The sequence below is a fragment of the Eschrichtius robustus genome, chromosome 16, assembly GCF_028021215.1.
Source record: "Eschrichtius robustus isolate mEscRob2 chromosome 16, mEscRob2.pri, whole genome shotgun sequence".
Taxonomy (NCBI): Eukaryota; Metazoa; Chordata; class Mammalia; order Artiodactyla; family Eschrichtiidae; genus Eschrichtius; species Eschrichtius robustus.
The window spans coordinates 69,736,497-69,756,383 of NC_090839.1; the positions used below are offsets into that span (position 1 = coordinate 69,736,497).

Consider the following 19,887-nt stretch of genomic DNA (forward strand, 5'->3'; position numbering starts at 1 on the left):
GCAATGGTAAATGGGATTGTTACCTTAGTTTCTCTTTCTGACCTTTCATTGTTAGTGTATAGAAATGCAACAGATCCCTATGTGTTAATTTTGTATCCTGCAACTTTACCGAATTCATTGATGAGCAAGCTCTAGTAGTTTTCCAGTAGCGTCTTTGGGGTTTTCTATGTATAGTATCATGTCATCTGCAAACAGTGACAGTTTTACTTCTTTTCCAGTTTGGGTTCCTGTTGTTTCTTTTCCTTCTCTGATTGGTGTGGCTAGGACTTCCAAAACTATGTTGAATAAAAGTGGTGAGAGTGGACATCCTTGTCTTGTTCCTGATCTTAGAGGAAATGCTTTCAGCGTTTCGCCATTGAGTATGATGTTAGCTGTGGGTTTGTCATATATGGCATTTATTATGTTGAGGTAGGTCCCCTCTATACCCACTTTCTGGAGAGTTTTTATCATAAATGGATGTTGAATCTTATCAAAAGCTTTTTCTGCATCTATCGAGATGATCATAGTGGTTTTTATTCTTCAATTTATTAATGTGGTGTATCACACTGATTGACTTGTGGATATTGAAAAATCCTTGCATCCTTGGGATAATGATCCCATTTGTTCATGGTGTATGATCTTTTTAATGTACTGTTGGATTCAGTTTGCTAGTATTCAGTATTTTGTTGAGGATTTTTGCATCTATGTTCATCAGTGATATTGGCCTGTAATTTTCTTTTTGATGGTATCTTTGTCTGATTTTGGTATCAGGGTGATGGTGGCCTCATAGAATGAGTTAATTTTTTGGAATAGTTTATTAACTCCTCTCTAAATGTTTGATAGAATTTGCCTGTGAAGCCATCTAGTCCTGGACTTTTGTTTGTTGAGCTTCTTTTTTTTTTTTTTAATTTATTTATTTATTTTTGGCTTTGTTGAGTCTTAGTTTCTGTGCAAGGGCTTTCTCCAGTTGCGGCGAGCGGGGGCCACTCTTCATCGCGGTGCGCGGGCCTCTCACTGTCGCGGCCTCTCCCGTTGCGGAGCACAGGCTCCAGACACGCAGGCTCAGCAGCTGTGGCTTATGGGCCTAGCCGCTCCGCGGCATGCGGGATCTTCCCGGACCGGGGCACGCACCCGTGTCCCCTGCATTGGCAGGCGGATTCCTAACCACTGCACCACCAGGGAAGCCCAGGAGTTTCTTAATCACAGATCAATTTTAGGACTTGTAATTGGTCTGTTTTATATTTTCTATTTCTTATTGGTTCACTCTTAGGAGATTGTACCTTTCTAAGAATTTTTCCATTTCTTCTAGATTGTCTGTTTTGTTGGCGTATAGTTGCTTGTAGTAGTCTCTTACGCTTCTTTGTATTTCTGTGGTATCAGTTGTAACTTCTTTTTCATGTCTAATTTTACTGATTTGGGCCCTCTCCCATTTTTTCTTGATGAGTCTGGCTAAAGGTTTATCAATTCTGTTTATCTTTTCAAAGAACCACCTTTTAGTTTTGTTGATCTTTTCTATTGACTTTACATGGATTGCCTCAGATCATTTTCAGAACACCACTGGGAAGGCAGGAGTAGTAATGAGTCCCACTTTACAGATGAGGAAACTGATGCTGGAAGAGGTGGAGTAACTTGCTTAAGGTCACACAGCCACTGAGTGAGGAGTCGGGTTGCAGAAGCCGCTCTGAACAACTCTGACTCTTCTTTCTCTGTTCCTCTATACAATCATTAAAAGATTGAAGCCTCCCTTGCCTTCTGCTGCCAAGAAGAGCTTATGCTCATCTAAAGGTTGTCCAGATGATTCGCCAAAATGTTAACTGGCCCCAGCCCTGGTCCTTGGGCATGCGCAGTTTGTTTTAATAGTAATAGTTTTAAAATCCCCAGAGTTCTCTCCTTGCTTTCACGTGAGTCCTGATCAGATCTGCCTCAGAAAGATGAACAACTCTTCCTCTGTTTTGCCCTTCAAAGAAAAAGTAACTCACAAATTCCTTCCAGTAACTTGTGTAAATCGCAGGTAGAGTGCTTTTATAATTTTTTTTTTAGGAAAAATTTCTGCCATTTCTGGACATGTTCCAAAAAGAGAGTGTGCGGGTGGAGGTTTGCAAATGCATCATGGAAGTTTTTATCAAGTAAGTGTAACATGATGTAATCAGAAGTTTCAATTCCTGCTGCCCTTGTGAAACCTGTTGATAAGAAATCAATTTATGCATTTTGAGGGCCTGTGATATAGTGATATATTTATACCTAAAATAACATTGAGAGAAAAACCACATTAAAAGGAGCAGTCATGATAAAAGTTTATAATTAGCTTAAGAAGACAAAGTAATAAATGTTAACAGAGCCTGACCATCACCCATATCTCACTCCTGTGATTTGGGAAGGAGCAATCTATTGATGTACTATTTAGGAAGTGTCATTTTAAAAGATAAAGTCATTCTTCTCAAGATACCAGAGCTAGAAAGGTTTCTATCTTTAATGTGTAGATTTGTGATCAGTTTTCAGCTTAGTTCCTTTCATTTTATTGATTAAATCTGTTTTTCCAAAACTGCCTACTGCTGATGGTACATGAAATACTTTCAGGTGGTACATGGAAGAGAGATTTTTATTTTTATTTTAAAATGTGTATTTATTTTAAAGTATGTTAGATAATATATAACTAGTTTAATCAGTGACTTCAAATGTATTATTCTTTAGGACAAGGTTAAGTTAAAAGTTAAAGTCCCTTTAAATATTAAGTATGTAGATATGATTAAAAAAATATGTTAAGATGGAACTCAAGTAACCAGAGTTTGGAAAATTGAGTTAGAAGTTGCTGGAATGTATGTTTTAAGCTTTCCTTGTATTATCTTTCTAGAAGGTTAATTCCATATGCTTGAAACAAGTATACCTACTTTACTTACATAAAGATTTGTTGGGACTTCCCCGGGGGTCCAGTGGGTAAGACTCCACGCTTCCAATTTAGGGGACCCAGGTTCAATACCTGTTCGGGGAACTAGATCCCGCATGCTGCAACTAAAGATCCCGAATGCTGCAGTGAAGATCCTGCGTGCCACAACTAAGACCCGATGCAGCCTAATAGATAGATAGATAAATAAATAAATAAATAAATAAATAAATAAATAAATAAATAAATATTAAAAAAAAAAAAAGAGAGAGAGGCTCCATGCTTCCACTGTAGGGGGTGTAGATTCCATCCCTGCTTGGGGAACTAAGATCCCGTATGGCGCGTGGCACGGCCAAAAAAAAAAAGATTTGTTATAAGAGCATGTCCTTTTATGTTATTTGAGAAACCAAATTAATAATTTTGCCTGGCACTTAACACAGTTATAGACAGGTTGTTGGACAACTTTAGAAGTTCAAGAAACACGGTAAGAAAACATATTTGCCCCTTGCCTGGCTTAGGAAATGTAACAGTTTTACCACGATTTTGTAGTTAGGAGAAGTTATGATATGTTAGAAGAGTAAACTTGTTATTTAAAGGAGAATTAAGAGAAAGCTAGATCATTGCCCATTGCTGGTGATCTGGGCCATGTTAAATGCCAACCTGATAATTTACTGCCTCTCACATATGTATCGTAGATGAGAACTAAATCTGTGCTTTCTGTGGTCTCAGTGGACATGGCTTTTACGGTTATCTCTAAATGTCTTCTAGGCATCAGCAAGAGCCCACCAAGGACCCCGTCATTCTGAACGCCCTTTTGCACGTTTGCAAGACCATGCATGACTCTGTGAAGTAAGCCATGTTTAAGGCTGCAATGAGCCTGGATTGGGTCTTAATGCCACATAATAGTACATTAGGGAATTACTGCTTTAAGCTGCCACTGTGAATAATATTATTTTATGGGGTCTATTAAGATACATGTTAACAAGGACGTTCCAGTCCAGGGGAGAAGGGAGGCTGAGCTGGGGGTAACCTTCCTGAGAAAATGAGATGGCAGATGTTTTTACAAAGGGATTTCTGTTGGGAGGAAAAGGTTGGTTTCATCCAAGTGAACTCATACTCCATGTCTCCTGGAGATTTCTGAGAGCAGCAGATAGTATAATAATGAGTTCACTCATCCAGTAACATAGCCTTTAAGTTTTTTCTCAGTATTAGCCAATTACTTAAAATTCAAATAAAATTGCTTATATTCCTTACATGAAGGACTTTAGTTTGTTGAGTATACTTGAGGGTCAGACCTACCCATGGGCCTTACCTTTGGGTCAAAAGCCAAATTATCTCCTTTGCTTTCTCGTTTTATTTGTCTTATCTTTTTTTCTTTTTTATTACATGTTTCCATTTGACTGTGCTTGAGGCAATTCCTGCTTATTTGTGGCAGAAATTTTGGTCCCCAAAGAATTTTTAAACACAGCAGCTTGATTCACAGGAAAATGTTACAAGAAATGAGAAAATTGTTTTGGAACTTAACCATCAACAAAGATGAATTGTATTCTTTTTTTTTTTTTCCCCCTGAATTTTAGAATCTTTATTTCATGACTTTGTGCTTTCAACTTCACAAGTAGTTTTCAAAATCAAAATATCCAGACTTTTTATAATAAATGGAACTGATAGACTTTAGTTGCACAAAGATAGAAATAAAGGCACAAAAAACATTTAGAAAGGTACTTGTATTAGTAGGACATTGGTTTTTGGCCTAAGCGAAATAGAAGATGTATTTCTCTTATGAGAAGTGTGAAGCCAAAATGTGGGGGTGAGGTAGCTCTGCTTTAGAACATCATCCAGGAACCCAGGCTTCTTGTCTTACTGCTCTGCTATCCCTCCGGGGTGTTGTCCTTGCTTCCTGGTGGAGGTGACTTACCTCAACCATGTCCTCAACCAGTGTTGCAGCCTGCAGGCATTGGAGGACAGCACCCTCCTTTTAGGGACACAACTTGGGAGGCTCGTACATCACTTGCATTCACATCCCATTGGCCAGAACTGTCTTGTGACTACTCCTAGCTCCAAAGGAGTTTGGGAAAGAATGTCTCAAAGAATGAAGTCTCAAAGAATGAAGGGGGACACTGCATATTGGAGGACAGTATGCAGTCTTTGCCGATACAGACTTATTTTCCCTTAGAACAAACCAATAAACAGGAGCCTTGGTCTTTGGCTCTTAAAATTTTTTTAAATAAATTTGGAGAACTATTTATAAACCTTTACATGTATTATCAAAACTATAAGGACTTGACATTTTTTCATTTATATTCATACAAAATTTGCTATTAAACAGAAGCACCTGAGATCTGTGATTTACTTTAAGCTGTATCTCCAAAATAAGGTAGATTGATGGATGGAGAGAGTAATGGAGAGTTATATGATAAAGCAAATACTGTAAAATGATAATAGTAGGGTGTATTGGTGTTCACTGTATAATTTCAACTTTGCTACATGTTTAAGCTTCTTATAGTAAAGTGTTGAATGAAATTTCTCTGAAATACAAAATTTGAAGTTGGACCTTGCTATCCAAATTCCAAAGAAGAGAGTTACCTTCTCTTTTGCTGTCAATAAATATATCTTGAAAACAGCATCTTTGAGAGAAATTAGAACACATTTAAATTATGTTAATTTAGGTTACATATTTTCATCAAAAGAAACACATACATGGGAGTTTTTTAAAATCTAGAAAATGCAAACGATTCTTACCTGTAAAGTTGCTTACTTCTAGTACTTTTTTTTCCTTTGGAAACTTTCATTTATCACCTCAATGTTAATTATGTACAATTATTGATTTTAGTGCACTCACTCTTGAGGATGAGAAAAGAATGCTGGCATATTTGATTAATGGATTTATAAAAATGGTAAGTATTGGGGAAGAAGTTTCAGTGCACTTGGAAATGTGATGTAATTGTTTATCCTTCCTCTGGTGAAAGCAGTTAACATTATGTTCCCTGGTGCTTTTCATTTTTATTGAGATAAGATGAAATTAGAAAACAACTTATATTAGCCAGCACTCCCCTGGGGGCGAGGAGAGCCAAGACAAACTGGGTTAAGGAAAAAATAAAAAGGGGAGGGTGGGCGGGGACTTGCCGGCTGATGTGACATAAAGTCCAGGAAGAGACCTCTCAGAAGGCGCGGCTGGACTTGGGGTCTCTGTGGTGTGGTCAGGACCTGCCATGTGTGTGTCTTTGGCTCGTGGCTCTTCTCTCTTGGCGTCCTTCCCAGGCAGGCTCACTCCCCCATAAGAGCTCCAGGTTTCCATTCCTTCCAGCTCTGCAGCCCAGCCGGAAGGGCTCCGGCAGAAGTCCTGGGGCTGAGTCTCTTTGGATTAATCTGGATCACCAGCTCCTCGCTCAGCAAATTGCTGCTGTGAGAAAGGATGAACACACTGATCGGCCAGGCTAGGGAGACAGGCATACCTGGGCAACCGAATCCCGTGGACCAGGAGTGGGAGAAGGGGCTTCCTTTTTTTTTTTCTTTTTAATAAATTCAGTTTAAAGTTTTTTTTTCTTTTTTTTATTATTTTTTTTGGCCGTGCTGTGCGGCTTGCGGGATCTCAGTTCCCTGACCGGGGATGGAACCTGGGCCGTGGCAGTGAAAGCCCAGAATCCTAAGCCCCAGGCCACCAGGGAACTCCCTGGAGGAGGGGCTTCCTGAAGCACCTGATGTGCTGCTCATCAGATGCTGGTGAAAACAATGTGGGTGTCAGGTCGGGGTTGGGGGGGAGAAACGCCACGTGTTCACTCTCCATTCGTCCTAGTTACCCGGTGCTGTATAACAACTCACCCCAAACTTAGTGGCTTAAAATAACAGTGTTTTATTAATTCTTACAATTCTGTGGGTTGGCTGGATAACCAGGCCGCTCTGTATGATGTCGGAGGTGTGGCAGAACTGGGGCTGGAGGATCCAGGACAGCCTTGAGCACGTGTCCGGGGTCTTGGTGGTGGCTGTTGGCTGGGGTGGCTCATTGCCCGGCCATGTGATCTCTTTCTCTCCATCATTCTCTCATCATTCGCTCATCTCAATGAGCTCTTGTGTGGTGAGGGTGAAATCAGAAGCTGCAGGGCCTTTGGAGGTTCGGAAATCACCCAGTGATCTGTGCTGCTTCCTGCTTCATTCTGTGGGTCAAAGCAAGTCCCAGGGCCGGCCCTCTGGAAGAGGGGGAAGCAGACTCCAACTTCGGGTGGGAAGAGTCTGCAGGGACACTGCAAAGGGACAAGCAGAGCAGGAGGCATTGTTGCAGGCTTCTTTGGGAGTAACCCAGCAGTCCATCCCCGCCAGAACAGCCTGCGCCTTAATTCTCAGGGCACAAATCTAAAATACCCACTGCTGCCGGTATCTGCTGTTGGAATAGAAAAGTCAAGACAAAAGCTGACTGAGATGAAAGTAACTAGATCACTTTGAAAATCACCTTGAAAATGTGACTCATTCAACAGCAGGGGTCAATTTAACTATGGGTAAAATACCGATTTTGATGAAAATTCAGGATTAGCCTTTTTATGTATTGAATACCTATGACTGTTAACCAGGTGCCTCTCTTGCTCCCTTGAGTTATATGCTGATCACGTGGTATTTATCCTTTTATGGGTTTATCTGAAAGCCATCAAGTTATAATGGAAAAGAATATGAGGAAATAAGATGCGAAACCTGATAGCTATAATGGAAATTGTGACATTAAACCTCCTCCAGACAAAAATGATTGCTGTAGCAGTAAAGTTTGTCCTACCAACCAGCTGTTCATAAATTTGAAGAAATAGGAGAAGAGGGGATTTTTAATGGTGGAAAAACATCCATCTGTGGCTCTAGCAGCCACCAGTGAGCTGCCAAGGTTGGAATCCCCTTCAGGAAGCAGAAACGTTTGGCCCTTGTGAGGGAACCCCTCTGTCAAATGGCTCCCAATCACCAAATCTGTGTTCTGTGAAAAGGCCACAGCTGACAAACAAAATTCCATTATTTCCTTTCCAGTGGTTTCCTTCTAGCCTGGGAAATCCTCTTTACATTTTGAGATTCTGTTTTATACCCTTTGGTCTTTTTATGTTCTACAACAATGCCAGTGTCATGAAGATGAGGTGGTAATAGTAACGTTTCCGCTCTCTGCTGGGTGAAGTAATGTGAAGTCTAGTATATCCCAGTGCACGGATGTGTGTGCTTGCTTACATACGACTGAGATAGCCACCATTTATAGCTGTGGGATCTTTGGTGACTTGTCATCACAGCACCTCCCCTGCCCCCACAAGCTCAGGCAAAAGCTTTCCCACAGTGTGCTCACAATGGAGATAACATCGTCAGCATCTTTCTCCTTGACTCTAGGTGTCCTTTGGCCGTGATTTTGAACAACAGCTGAGTTTTTACGTTGAGGCCAGGTCGATGTTTTGCAATCTGGAACCTGTTCTTGTGCAATTGATTCATGTAAGGATTTTCATTCATTCATGTGTTCTCTCAATACATATTTATTGATCACTGAGCCACGCACCAATTTTAATCTGGGATTCTTCTGGCCCCATATTGCTTCTGTTCCCAAGGCATGAAAGGTGTTTTCTCAAAGGTTAATAAAATCTGCAACTTTGCTTAAGCCTTTGAGTGGTTTTATTGGCCTCTTTTTCTCTGAAATTTGCATATTCTCATTCCTGCGTGCCAACAGCAAAGAGTTAAGTGAGTTGCATTGATTATGTAGTTATAGAAATACTAACCTCATTAGAATGCCTTGTTGCCTAACCAGAGTCCCAGCTTTCTTGGATCATGGTGCCTTTCAGTAACTTTTCATGGTGCCCTTAGGCCAAAAGGAAGAAATAACAGTTCTGTTTATTAAGAAATTAGGTTCAAACAACTTAAGAATTTGTGCCCTAACAACTTGACAGCCCTCTGAACGAACAATATACATAAATTGAAAGAAAAATAATGTATTTTCATTCCATTCTTAAATCATCATAATTACTAATAAAGTATATGCATCTATTGGACACTGCACAGCTTCTTAAACCTTGGAATCAGATGGGACACCACTACTTTATCTCCCTTTCCAGATAGATTTTTTCCCCCACATTAATTTTTGCACAGTGCTTTTTATCACAGCATCTGCTAAAACCCCAATTTTGCAAAGATATGAAATGACTGCAAGGAATGTACCATGGTCTATGAGCTCCCTCACACTAGTGCTTTGCATAGTGTTCGACCATTGAGCCTTGCTGTGGTTGTCCAAAAAATGTGGTGCCCCTGTGATTTTGCTGCCACACCCTGGGGTGTCATGGTATACAGTTTGGGAACCATAGGTCCAAACTTTTTATATTTGTGTAAAGATTCCCTAAGGTCCTTGAATTGCTTCGTGTAAATTCAAGGAAAACAACCTTTTTATGTATTTGTCTGCTGGTTATCAGATTTTGTAGCATTACTAAACTTCAGACCTAAATATAGAGACTTATAAGGATTAAATGAACTAGGAACGTATAGCTCCTAGAACAGCACCTGATTTTCTATAAGTGATGTTGTGGCTGCTATTATACTGTTCTTATGGTTATTGTTAGTGTTGCAGAGCTACTTTGTATGGTCTGCGTCCGGTTTTGGAGGTTTCTGTTAAGATCTCTAAGATCTTAAGCTTAGTGTGTGGGATTTCTGGAAATGGAATAAGTGAACCCTAGCTATTCATTAAACCAGAAAATGGTCATTTATTACGCCGGTTGATAGGCATGACTTAACTCAGCGAGTGTCCCTTGGAGATGTTTGCTCAAGCCGAGATTGAATCTGGCCTGATGCCCCCTTTGCCATTTCAGGGTTTGGTGCTAACTCGTCTTGGTTCCGGTTAGCTTGTTTTCATTGACTTGTATGCAGTTAATGTCCAAATCTCTCTGGAAGATGTTAATCTGAATCAGCCATCATTTCATTCCCATTTCTATTTTACTGATTAATCTAGAGTGTGAACCGGTTGGCAATGGAAACAAGAAAAGTAATGAAAGGAAATCATTCCAGAAAGACGGCTGCATTTGTCCGGGTATGTTCTAAAGATAAGACTCACAGACTTTGAACTCCAGTGGGCTGTTTCTTTTGCAAGTTTCTGAATTGCTATTCCCAGAAAATGATTAAGGGTGGTTTAGTATTGATTTTCTGGATTTTTCCTTGCATATCTCTGACTGATCAATTTTCTTAATGCTTTCAAAAGAAATGATCAAAGGAGTCTGAATTTTGATACATGTTATGGGGAGGTGGTTGAGAAATGGATTTGCAATTTTGTGTGCCAGCTGAACTATCTCTGGCTTGTGCCTGTAACTGGAAGGCCTAGTACCTTTTTTCCCTCTTGATAAATTCCCAACTTCGAAAGAAATTTGTTTCTTGAGTATGCTGCTCAAAATATTATCAAAGCGATACCTATCCATGCTTTAAAAAAAAATCATACTAAAAAGATTACAGTGAAAAATAAGCATCCCGGCCCTGCCCTTTCTCACCATATACCTCTCTCCTCAGAGTCAACCACCTCAAACTCTTTTTAGCAATTTCTTCTTCAAATTACCTATGTATCTTTTAACTAATTGGTTTTAACAGCCGCTTCTTTAACTTATCAGTATTAGGTGTTATCTATTTACTTCCTGCGACGATGGATGAGGATTTATTTTTCATACACCATTACTCTCCTTGGTTGCCCCTCTCCCTCCTCCCAAAGAGGCAGATACAGCAGAAGCAAGGGGGAGAAATTGGGGTTCCTAATGGGGAGATTAATTATTTTAGCGTTTTTACTTGAAAATATATGGTGCATGAAAACAAGAGTATTAATCCATTGTGATGGCATTGCCATGTAACCTGCCGTTTCTCCCCTTGCTTCTAGGCCTGCGTCGCCTACTGCTTCATTACCATTCCCTCCCTGGTGGGAATCTTCAGCCGCCTCAACCTCTACCTGCATTCTGGTCAGGTGGCCTTGGCCAACCAGTGCCTCTCCCAAGGTGAGCCCATCACTCACTCTCTCCTCTCCTCTGCTCTCAGACACTTCCTGGCTCGTTAGGAAAGCGGACTCAGCAGTATGTGGATATGTGTGTGTGAGTGTGTAGAGAGAATCCTTTAAGGAGGAAAGAAAGAAAGAAAGAAGTGGTCAACAAGTGATGAGTTTTAAATCTGTTTCTTTAGTAGGAAGCACCTCGGACACACACACATTTATAGAGTCAGACAGATTACAGAGCATGGGTAATTTCCTGTAAGGACCTTCCTAAATCTGTCTCAGGCAGGCCAGGTCAGGTGGCTCAGACATCCCCAGAGAGTTTTAGAAGTTAGGACTGCTTATTCACAGCAGATTCAAGTTTATTTGTTGTTTTCAATGTTCATTTGTTTAAAACCCCAGAGATACAGGTGTAGAGTCTAATCAGTAGAGAATGAAGACTCTACAGCTTGCTATTAGGTATAAAAATTTCTGCCCAAGACCCGTTTCTGTACGAGGTACAGAGCTCTCCTGGAACCAGGATCATGCGAGTGGTTATTTAGGAGGCGATCCCAGTGAGTGTCAGTAGGGTGAGGGGGAGGGGAGACCGGGAAGGGAAGGACATCAGCAAAGGGTGCATTGGTGGGTTAGCGCTGTGGGAAGCTGGGGTCCTTCCCACTGAGGCCTCGGTGTCACCAAAGTCTTCAAACATGATTGCTATACAGGAACCTTTTCAATCTCTGCTTGGTTTTGCTGTAGACTCCTGGGCGCTCTAGTAGCCTCCCAGCGCATTTGGGATTAAACCAGACGCCTTGGCTGAAGTCCCTATGTGGTCTGGTGCCTTCTGGCCTTCTGTCCTCATCTTACACCACGCTTTAGCCACACCGGCTTTTTTCTGTTCTTTGAACATACTAAGCTGTCTTCCAGTTCAGAGCCTTTGCACTTGCTGTTCCCTCTTTCTAGAATGATCTCACCCCCAGATATTTGCATTTTTTAAAATTACTAGGCCAGAGATGAGAATCAAGCCTCACCTCTTCCAGGGTCCTTTCCTGTCCACTCTAGCTAAAGTAGCTGCATCTCCCCAGTCACGCTCGTGCCATCCTCCTCTTGTCCTCATTGCATTTACCTTGTTCTGATGCTTTCCTACTGTGTGTGTTTGTTTACTTATTGTCTGGACACCCCCTTTCCCCACGAGGACTGCAAGTCCCACAAGAGCAGGTATGTCCTCATTATTTGTCAGTAAACATGGAACTTTCTCCTAGTGCCTGCTTTGCTAAGGATGATGGGTTTGCAGGAAACAAAACAAAAATTAACAGCCACTGCCAAAACCCCAGTGATGTGCAAAATGAAGATTAGATTAGCTTAATTAATTAGATTAAATTAATGTTAGGAAATTTTAAATCTTATAAACTGGTTCCCTCTTAAAAAGTTCAGGAGTAGTAGACCCATGTGGGGATCCCTGAGTTTGTTGTCACCTGTAACATTAAGAATGGGTTGTGAGCTGCAGATACCAGAGCTGTGAGCTGCACGTGGAGGCCCTGCAAGCCTAGATCTTTCTTCTCCCAACTTGCTTCATGCTATTTTTTGTTTTCAAAAAAGCAAAACAAATTCTTAAGCTAAATAAAGATTTGCTGCTCCCAAGAACTGTTGGAGGAGAGCTGGGAATGACAGTTTCCCTGCTGGGATGCCCTCGGTCCACACCCAGAGATAAGTAGCATCAGAGCAGACTGGTACCCGGGTGTGGGCAGTCAGCGCCCCCTGTGTTAGGGCTCTGGACTCCTCCTCTGCCTCCCCTGCACTTTAAGCTGCAGCAGGGCGGGCAGGAATGTGGAGCCCACTTCATGCTTAATAATTTATCTGATGATTTTGCTCAAGTCTCTAAGTGCTGTGGTGCTAAACCGTAAAAGGCTGCTGTTGTTTTTCTGAAGGCCACATGCAGCAGTTGCTGGCCAAAATAAATAATACATTCAATTACTGAGAATGGGAAGGCTAAATATAAATTAAATGAAGCTTGTGGAAGTGGGCCACTTTGGTTTGTTTGCCTCCTTAAACGTCCCCCCTCTCAGCTGGTTATAAAACATCCCCTCCCCGCTATTCATTTTCTAGCCTCCCTTGATCCAGCCTCGGCTGTATCTTCTTTATCAGGCTGTGGCTTTGCCAGGGCTGGCTCAGCCCAACAAGTAAACTCCCATTGAACTCGCAGCCAGGCCACCGTGGAATGCTGACGAAGGCTTATTATGGGGAGGCCCAGTTCTGGTCCTTTGGACACGCTGGCTCAGTGTGTAGACTGGATCATGCGGGGATTTGGTCTAGGGTCACCCATTGCCCCAGATATTTAGGAGAAATGAAGGACTTGCAAATCAGTTGTTTGATCAAGTGCTTCTGACCTAGATGTGGCCCAGAGATGCCTCTTCACTGTCACTGGATAGCTCCTTGCCCTTGTTTGTCAGTGGTTCTTTCTGGAAGGTTACCACCAGGCCACAGCAAGAGCAGATTCCTTCCCCTTTATTTTTATCTTGGTTCCTTTATCTTTACAGTTTCTAACCTCAGAAAGGAAGATGTTTTACAACGGAAGTAATGTTAAAGGTGGGTCTTGAAAGAAGAGCATTTGTTTATCAGGGAAGGGCTATGCGGAAGGGGAGAAGGAATAGTTGGCCTTCCAGGTTGAGGAGGTGGCCTGAGCAAAGGCATGGACGTGTGAGATTACATGATGTGTTAGGAATAAGGCCCTAATGAATGGTGAGTTTCACGTCTTCTGAATGCAGTGGTCCCAATCCTGATTCTGCTACTTGTGAGTTGGATGCCCTTGGACAAATTGGCCATGTGGTGCCTCAGTTTTTCCATCTGTAAAGTGGAGATGATGGCAGTGGTTCCTGTCTGTGGTGGATTAAATGAGATAACATACTTGGAGCACTCGGCCCACTGGCACACAGTATCGACTCAGTAAATATTAACTTAGTATAACCGTCTCTCAAAAGATGAAAGTATGCCTTGGAGTTCAGGAGCTAACTGTAGACAATGCAGCTCTGCAGTCTCAGAGTTCTGAAAGCCAGTTCTCATACTCAGAACCTCGGAAAATCTGCAGGAAAGCTGATCTTCAGTTCAAGATAAACCTGCTGAATTATCCTGAAAAAAACAGATCTGCAGTTCCTCCGAAGAAGAAACAATAGTGAGAACAATTAAAGCAAAATAGTGGTAAAAAGAACGGTTTTTGTTCTTATCATTAATAATAGTGCTTTTCCCTCCTACAGAATTCTTTTCCCCTCCTTTTATTTGAAAAATTTTTCTTCTTCCAGTTTTATTGAGATATGACATACAGTGCTGTATAAGTTTAAAGTGTACAGCATAATGATTTGACTTACCTACAGCATGAACTGATGAGCACAGTTAAGTTTAGTGAATGTCCATCATCTCATATAGGTACAAAGTTAAAGAAATTTTAAGAAGTACCTTTTCCTTGTGATGAGAACTCTTAGGATTTACTCTCTTAACTTTCATATATAACATACAGCAGTGTTCATTATATTTATCATGTTGTACATTACATCCCTGGTACTTAGTTATCTTATAAGTGGAAGTTTATTCCTTTTTACTGCCTTCATCCAATTCCTCCTCCCCCCGTCCCTCACCTCTGGTAACCACAAATCTGACCTATTTTTCTAGGAGTTTGTTTGGTTTTTTTGAAGTATAATTGACCTGTAACACAATGTAGTGATTTGACATTTCTCTACATTTCAAAATGATCACCGTCATAAGTCTAGTTATGATATGACACCATATAAAGATATTACATCGTTATTGACTGTATTCCCTACACTGTGTATTTCATACCCGTGACTCATTTACTTTGCATCTGGGAGGTTGTACCTCTTAATCTCCCTCACCTATTTCTCTCCTTCCCCCTCCCTCTTCCTCTCTGGCAACCACCTGTTTCTCTTTTATGTTTGTTCATTTGTTTTGTTTTTTAGATTCTACCTATTTCCCCCCCTTTTTTTAAATTAAATTAAATTTTTGTATACAGCAGGTTCTTATTAGTCATCCATTTTATACACATCAGTGTATACATGTCAATCCCAGTCTCCCAATTCATCACACCACCACTACCCCCCACCGCTTTCCACCCTTGGTTCCCCCCCTTTAAAAATGTACTTTCTTTTACTTATTTTTTGCATCTTCATCTTGGAGAGCTGTGCTCCCAAGCCATGCCTTAAGGAAAAACCCCAAACAAAAGTTAGGTCAGGTTCTCCTGTAAGACGTATTATCCTCACACTATGTACTTTTCCTTCATTGTACTTATCACCATTGTTGTTTAACAAGTAAATGTGTACAGAATTGTCTGCTTCTCTCCCCTGAAGAGTGTCAGCTCCATGAGGTCTCATCTGTCTTAGCCACTGTGCTGTGCCTGTCTCCTGGCACATTGCCTGACGCATGGGTGCTCAGTAAATGTTTAAGGAATGAATGGTACCACATGATAATAGTGGTTGATAACTCTTTATAATATTGATGAATGTAAAATGGTACCAAACCTTTCATGGTAGGGACCTAACTCCTAAGCAACCTAAGTGTTCAGAAGAGTCTCATCAAAGTCCTCTTGGTAGGTTTTAAATAACTGATTTTCCTATTTATAGAAAAAAGGAAACAAGGTAGGTTCAAACATATGCCGAGGCTCATAGACACGTTACATGGAGCTGTTGTGCTGGTTTGATTTGTGAGGAACACGGGGGCGCCCGGAAGAAGGGCTAAAGCCTGCTATTATGAAGCCCACTGGCTGCTGTGAACTGTTACTGCTGATGGAGGAGGCCAGGGCAATAGAATGGAGGAGAAAAATAATTTTGTATTTCCTCCTTTTGGAGAGTAAGGAGTAGCTTGTGATGGAGAAAACTGGTCTCTATCCACTTACCAAGTCTTTGGGGTTTATGCTTAAGGTCATATTTACTTGTTCTGTTGACAAACCATCTTCTGAAGAATGTGATTGATGTGGCTTTTCTCAAACCTCGAGGCCTCTCTGGTGATTATGGACAAAGTATTGGACTGGCCAAAAAGTTCCTTCGGTTTTTTAAGTAAAAATAAAGGACACATTTTTCATTTTTACCAAGAACTTTATTGAGCAATGTATTCACTGGTTTGTTTCACTACCTTCTGCCGTCATTCAGGCAACTTCATAATTCCATCTTCCCAAAACTTTTTATCTTTTTGAGCAAAGAACTCTTCCAGGTACCTTTTACAGTCTTCCAGGGAATTGAAATTTTTTCCATTAAGAGAATTTTGTAAAGACCGAAATGAATGGAAATCCAAAGGTGCAATGTCTGGTGAATACAGCTGATGAATTAGAACTTCCCAGCCAAGCTGTAACAGGTTTGCCTGGTCATCAAAGAAACACGCAGTCTTACGTTATCTTGATGGAAGATTATGTGTTTTCTGTTGACTAATTCCGGATGCTTTTCGTCGTGTGCTGCTTTCAGTTGGTCTAATTGGGAGCAGTACTTGTTGGAATTAATCATTTGGTTTTCCAGAAGGAGCTCGTAACAGAGGACTCCCGTCTAATCCCACCATATAAACAACATCACCTTCTTTGGATGAAGACCGGCCTTTGGTGTGCTTGGTGGTGGTTCATTTCACTTGCCCCATGATGTCTTCCGTTCCACATTATTGTACAGTATACACTTTTCATCGCCCACCACAATTTGTTTTAAAAACGGAATGTTTTTGTAACATTTAAGTAGAGAATCGCATGCGGAAATATGGTTAAGAAGGTTTTCTTCGCTTAACTTATGTGGAAGCCAAATATCAAAGCGATTCACATAACCAAGCTGGTGCAAATGACTTTCAGTGCTTGATTTGGATATTTTGAGTAGGTCGGCTATCTCCCGCGTAGTATAACGTTGATTGTTCTCAATTAATGTCTCGATTTGATCGCTGTCAACGTCAACTGGTCTACCCGACCCTGGAGCATCGTCCAGCGAGAAATCTCCGGTACGAAACTTTGCAAACCTCTTCTGACACGTTCGATCAGTCACAGCACCTTCTCCATGCACTGCACAAATCTTTCTTTGCGTTGCAGTTGTGTTTTTACCTTTCTTGAAATAATAAAGCATAATATGCCAAAAACGTTGCTTTTTTTCTTCCATCTTCAATATTAAAATAGCTACATAAAAATTCACCAGTTTTGATAAGATTTTTTTAAAACGCAAGCTGATATGACAGCTGTCACAATACAATCTAAAAAAATTGTTTCAAACGAAGTTAAAGACAAGTAAGCGCTACTAGAGCCATCTTATGGAAAAAACCAAATGAACCTTTTGGCCAACCCAATAGGTTAATTTTGCTGTAACAGTTCACAGGTGGGCAGATGGCATGAAGCTTGTTGCCCACATTCATGTCTGAACACGCATGATCCATCCACCTTAGTGGAGGTAAGGGCAGGGATGGAGAACCCACAGAAAAGGAGCAGGGGTGAGTCTCCCCCTTAAGTTCACTGAACTCCTTATGGTTGTAAACGCCTACGATTTGCTTCCTCCTGCCAGCAATTCTTGGCCACTTTTTACATGCAAGCCACTGTGCCGAGCATTGTGCTGAAACAGGAATGCACTTACAGGGACTTCCTGCTAGCAAGGGGGAGCGGATATGTTTACAGTGATTCAAAGCAGCACATGATAAATGTCATGCAAGATGTTCATAAAATGTACCAGGGAATTTTAGGGAAGAGAGAAATGACCCTTGGCTTGGAAGAGGAAGTAAAAAAAAATGCTTCTTAAAAGAGGTGGAATTGAAAAGCGTGGACGGTAAAGGGGATCTATATATGCTGAAGTGAGGCAGAGGACATTCTAGCCTAAGCAACGGCAAGAGCAAAGGCCTAGAGGCTGGAAAAATGGTGCATCTGGAAGGAATGAGTGGGAGATCAAGTTAGGAAGGTAGTTTGGAGACTAATTGTTGAGAGAACTGAATTCCCGGCAAAGCAGTTTAGTTTTGGTTTATTCAGTACATATTATTTGCTGGGTGGCTGATCTTCTTGTTACTGAGGAGGAAACTGAAGCTCAGAGGTGTGACATGACTTGCCCAGGAGCATCTAGCTAATAAGTGACTTCAAGTGCTCTCTCCACCACTGTGCTTCTCTATAGTTAGGTTAGTTCCTCTAAATGATAATCCAGTGTTTTATTTCTAACCCTCGGTGTGTGTGGTTGCTAGAGACCAGTTATTATAGATTGAACATTAGATAAACTTATTTAGGAGACAATCAGAATTAAGATAAGGAATGCCTAATCCTTTCTGCTTAGGGAAATCTAAGCTTAATATCCACAGAAGAACTTCACAACCTCCTGTGAGCTACTGCAGGGACGGCAGGAAGGTGTGTCATCCCTGCAGTATCCCAGAGATGTGAGTCAGGTGACACGTGGGCTGAGCATGCTTGGCTCAGAGAGAGGCCTTGCTGATCAGAGATAAAAGAGGGAGAGCGTACAGGCACCTCTTATGGTGCTGCTGAAACTGAGAAGTCATCTGTATGTCTGAGTGGACTTTCCACATTAAGTGTCGACATTCTGCATAAATCAGGTGGCAGAATCAAGGTTAGATTAATGCTTAATTGTTATCAATGACAGCTTAATGAATGAGGTATTTAATTGTCCCTAGGCATTCATATTTCTTTAAATCTTGCTCTATACACAAATCACCAAAATAGTGGTCCTTAAATCCTCAAACTTAATTCCTATAATAACAGGCTCTATTATAAAAACACAGTTTTAGTAATAAAGAGTATTGAGTCTCTATGAATAACTTGCTTATGGATAATAACTTGGCCATTTAGACTATGAGGCTTTACCCAAAGACACCCCTATCACTTGGTGACAGCACATCTTCATGGCAGACTGCCTTAGTCTCTTTGGGCTGCTGTAACAAAAATACCATAGACTGGGTGGCTTAATCAACAGACATTTGTTGCTCACAGTTCTAAAGGCTGGAAGTCCAAGATCAAGCTACTGGCGGATTCAGTGTCTGGTGAGGACTTCCAGTTCACAGACTGTCTTCTTGCTATGTCCTCCCATGGCAGAAGGGATAAGGAGCTCTCTGGGGTCCCTTTTATAAGGGCACTAATCTATTCAAGAGGGCTATACCCTCATGACCTAATCACCTCCCAAAGGCCCCACCTCCTAATACCATCACATTGGGGTTTAGGATTTTAACCTATGAATTGGTGGGGGGTAAACATTTAGTCCACAACACAAAGTTTGAGAGAGTAGGCTATTCCCTGATGTTGCATTTTATACAGTAGTTTCCACTATATAGATATAGAATCCAAACCTAATGGAAAATGTTGAAAACTGGTGAAGATGTTTAGCAATGGGGTTGATAGAACTTGAGAGAGTGAATAGTACTTGTAGCCTGAACCCTGCTTTAATAAGGTATATTCAAGGGACGGGAGTCTTTCAACCACTCATGACACTTTGTTTTAAGAAATGTGATGTTTCCTTTCCTGGAGTTCCCTGGATTAGGACAGTTGTCCTTCTGAGTTGTCCAGGAGGGCATATGATGGCTGAAGGTCTGGGAATGGGGTGGAGTGGATTACCGTGAGGTCTTGTTTAGCCTGGGGGTTTATGACTCTGACAAGTAGTGAAGATTTCCATCAGCGCTGACCTAATGCGTTATTTAAAAAATAAAACGCTACCTCTGAAGGTGGTCTGGGTTATCACTTCTTGACCGTCTCTTATGATTCATGTACTGAATCGCCTTCTATATCAACAAATACCAAGGACACAGAAGGATGAACTTACTCTCAGAGATCACAGTTAAATCTGAGTTTTATCATGTATGGAGCGCATTTAAATCTTAATTTTTATTTTAATATTTCATGCGCATTTGAAAAAAATTCTAACAATACAGAAATGTAGATCTTAAAGAAAATAAAAAACCTCCAAATAAAGTCACCAGTAATCCACCCTGTCTCCTCACCTCTAAAAAATATCCACTGTTCACAGTTAGTATATTTCTCTTGATTTTTTTCTTCTATATATGCGTTAAAAAATACGCTTTCATTCTCATATGCTGTCTGCCTCTTTCCTCTGCTCTTCTCTCCTACCCATCTGTCTATATTCTTACATAAATA

General features: G+C 41.0%; 1 protein-coding gene across 3 annotated transcripts in view; it reads left to right on the forward strand.

Moving 5' to 3' along the window:
- The window catches only part of VPS35L (VPS35 endosomal protein sorting factor like), a 119,027-nt gene that overhangs the window by 69,157 nt on the left and 29,983 nt on the right, over nucleotides 1–19,887 (forward strand). The window contains exons 21-27 of one of the 3 annotated variants that reach the window (XM_068525178.1): nucleotides 2,020–2,105; nucleotides 3,629–3,709; nucleotides 5,691–5,754; nucleotides 8,204–8,302; nucleotides 9,801–9,878; nucleotides 10,707–10,821; nucleotides 13,857–14,072. In XM_068525178.1, the coding sequence (XP_068381279.1) occupies nucleotides 2,020–2,105; nucleotides 3,629–3,709; nucleotides 5,691–5,754; nucleotides 8,204–8,302; nucleotides 9,801–9,878; nucleotides 10,707–10,821; nucleotides 13,857–13,960 (627 nt within the window). In that variant the 3' untranslated portion in view covers nucleotides 13,961–14,072. Of the gene's footprint in view, nucleotides 1–2,019; nucleotides 2,106–3,628; nucleotides 3,710–5,690; nucleotides 5,755–8,203; nucleotides 8,303–9,800; nucleotides 9,879–10,706; nucleotides 10,822–13,856; nucleotides 14,073–19,887 lie in introns of those variants that run through there. The other 2 variants (XM_068525177.1, XM_068525176.1) reach the window with 2 other exon arrangements.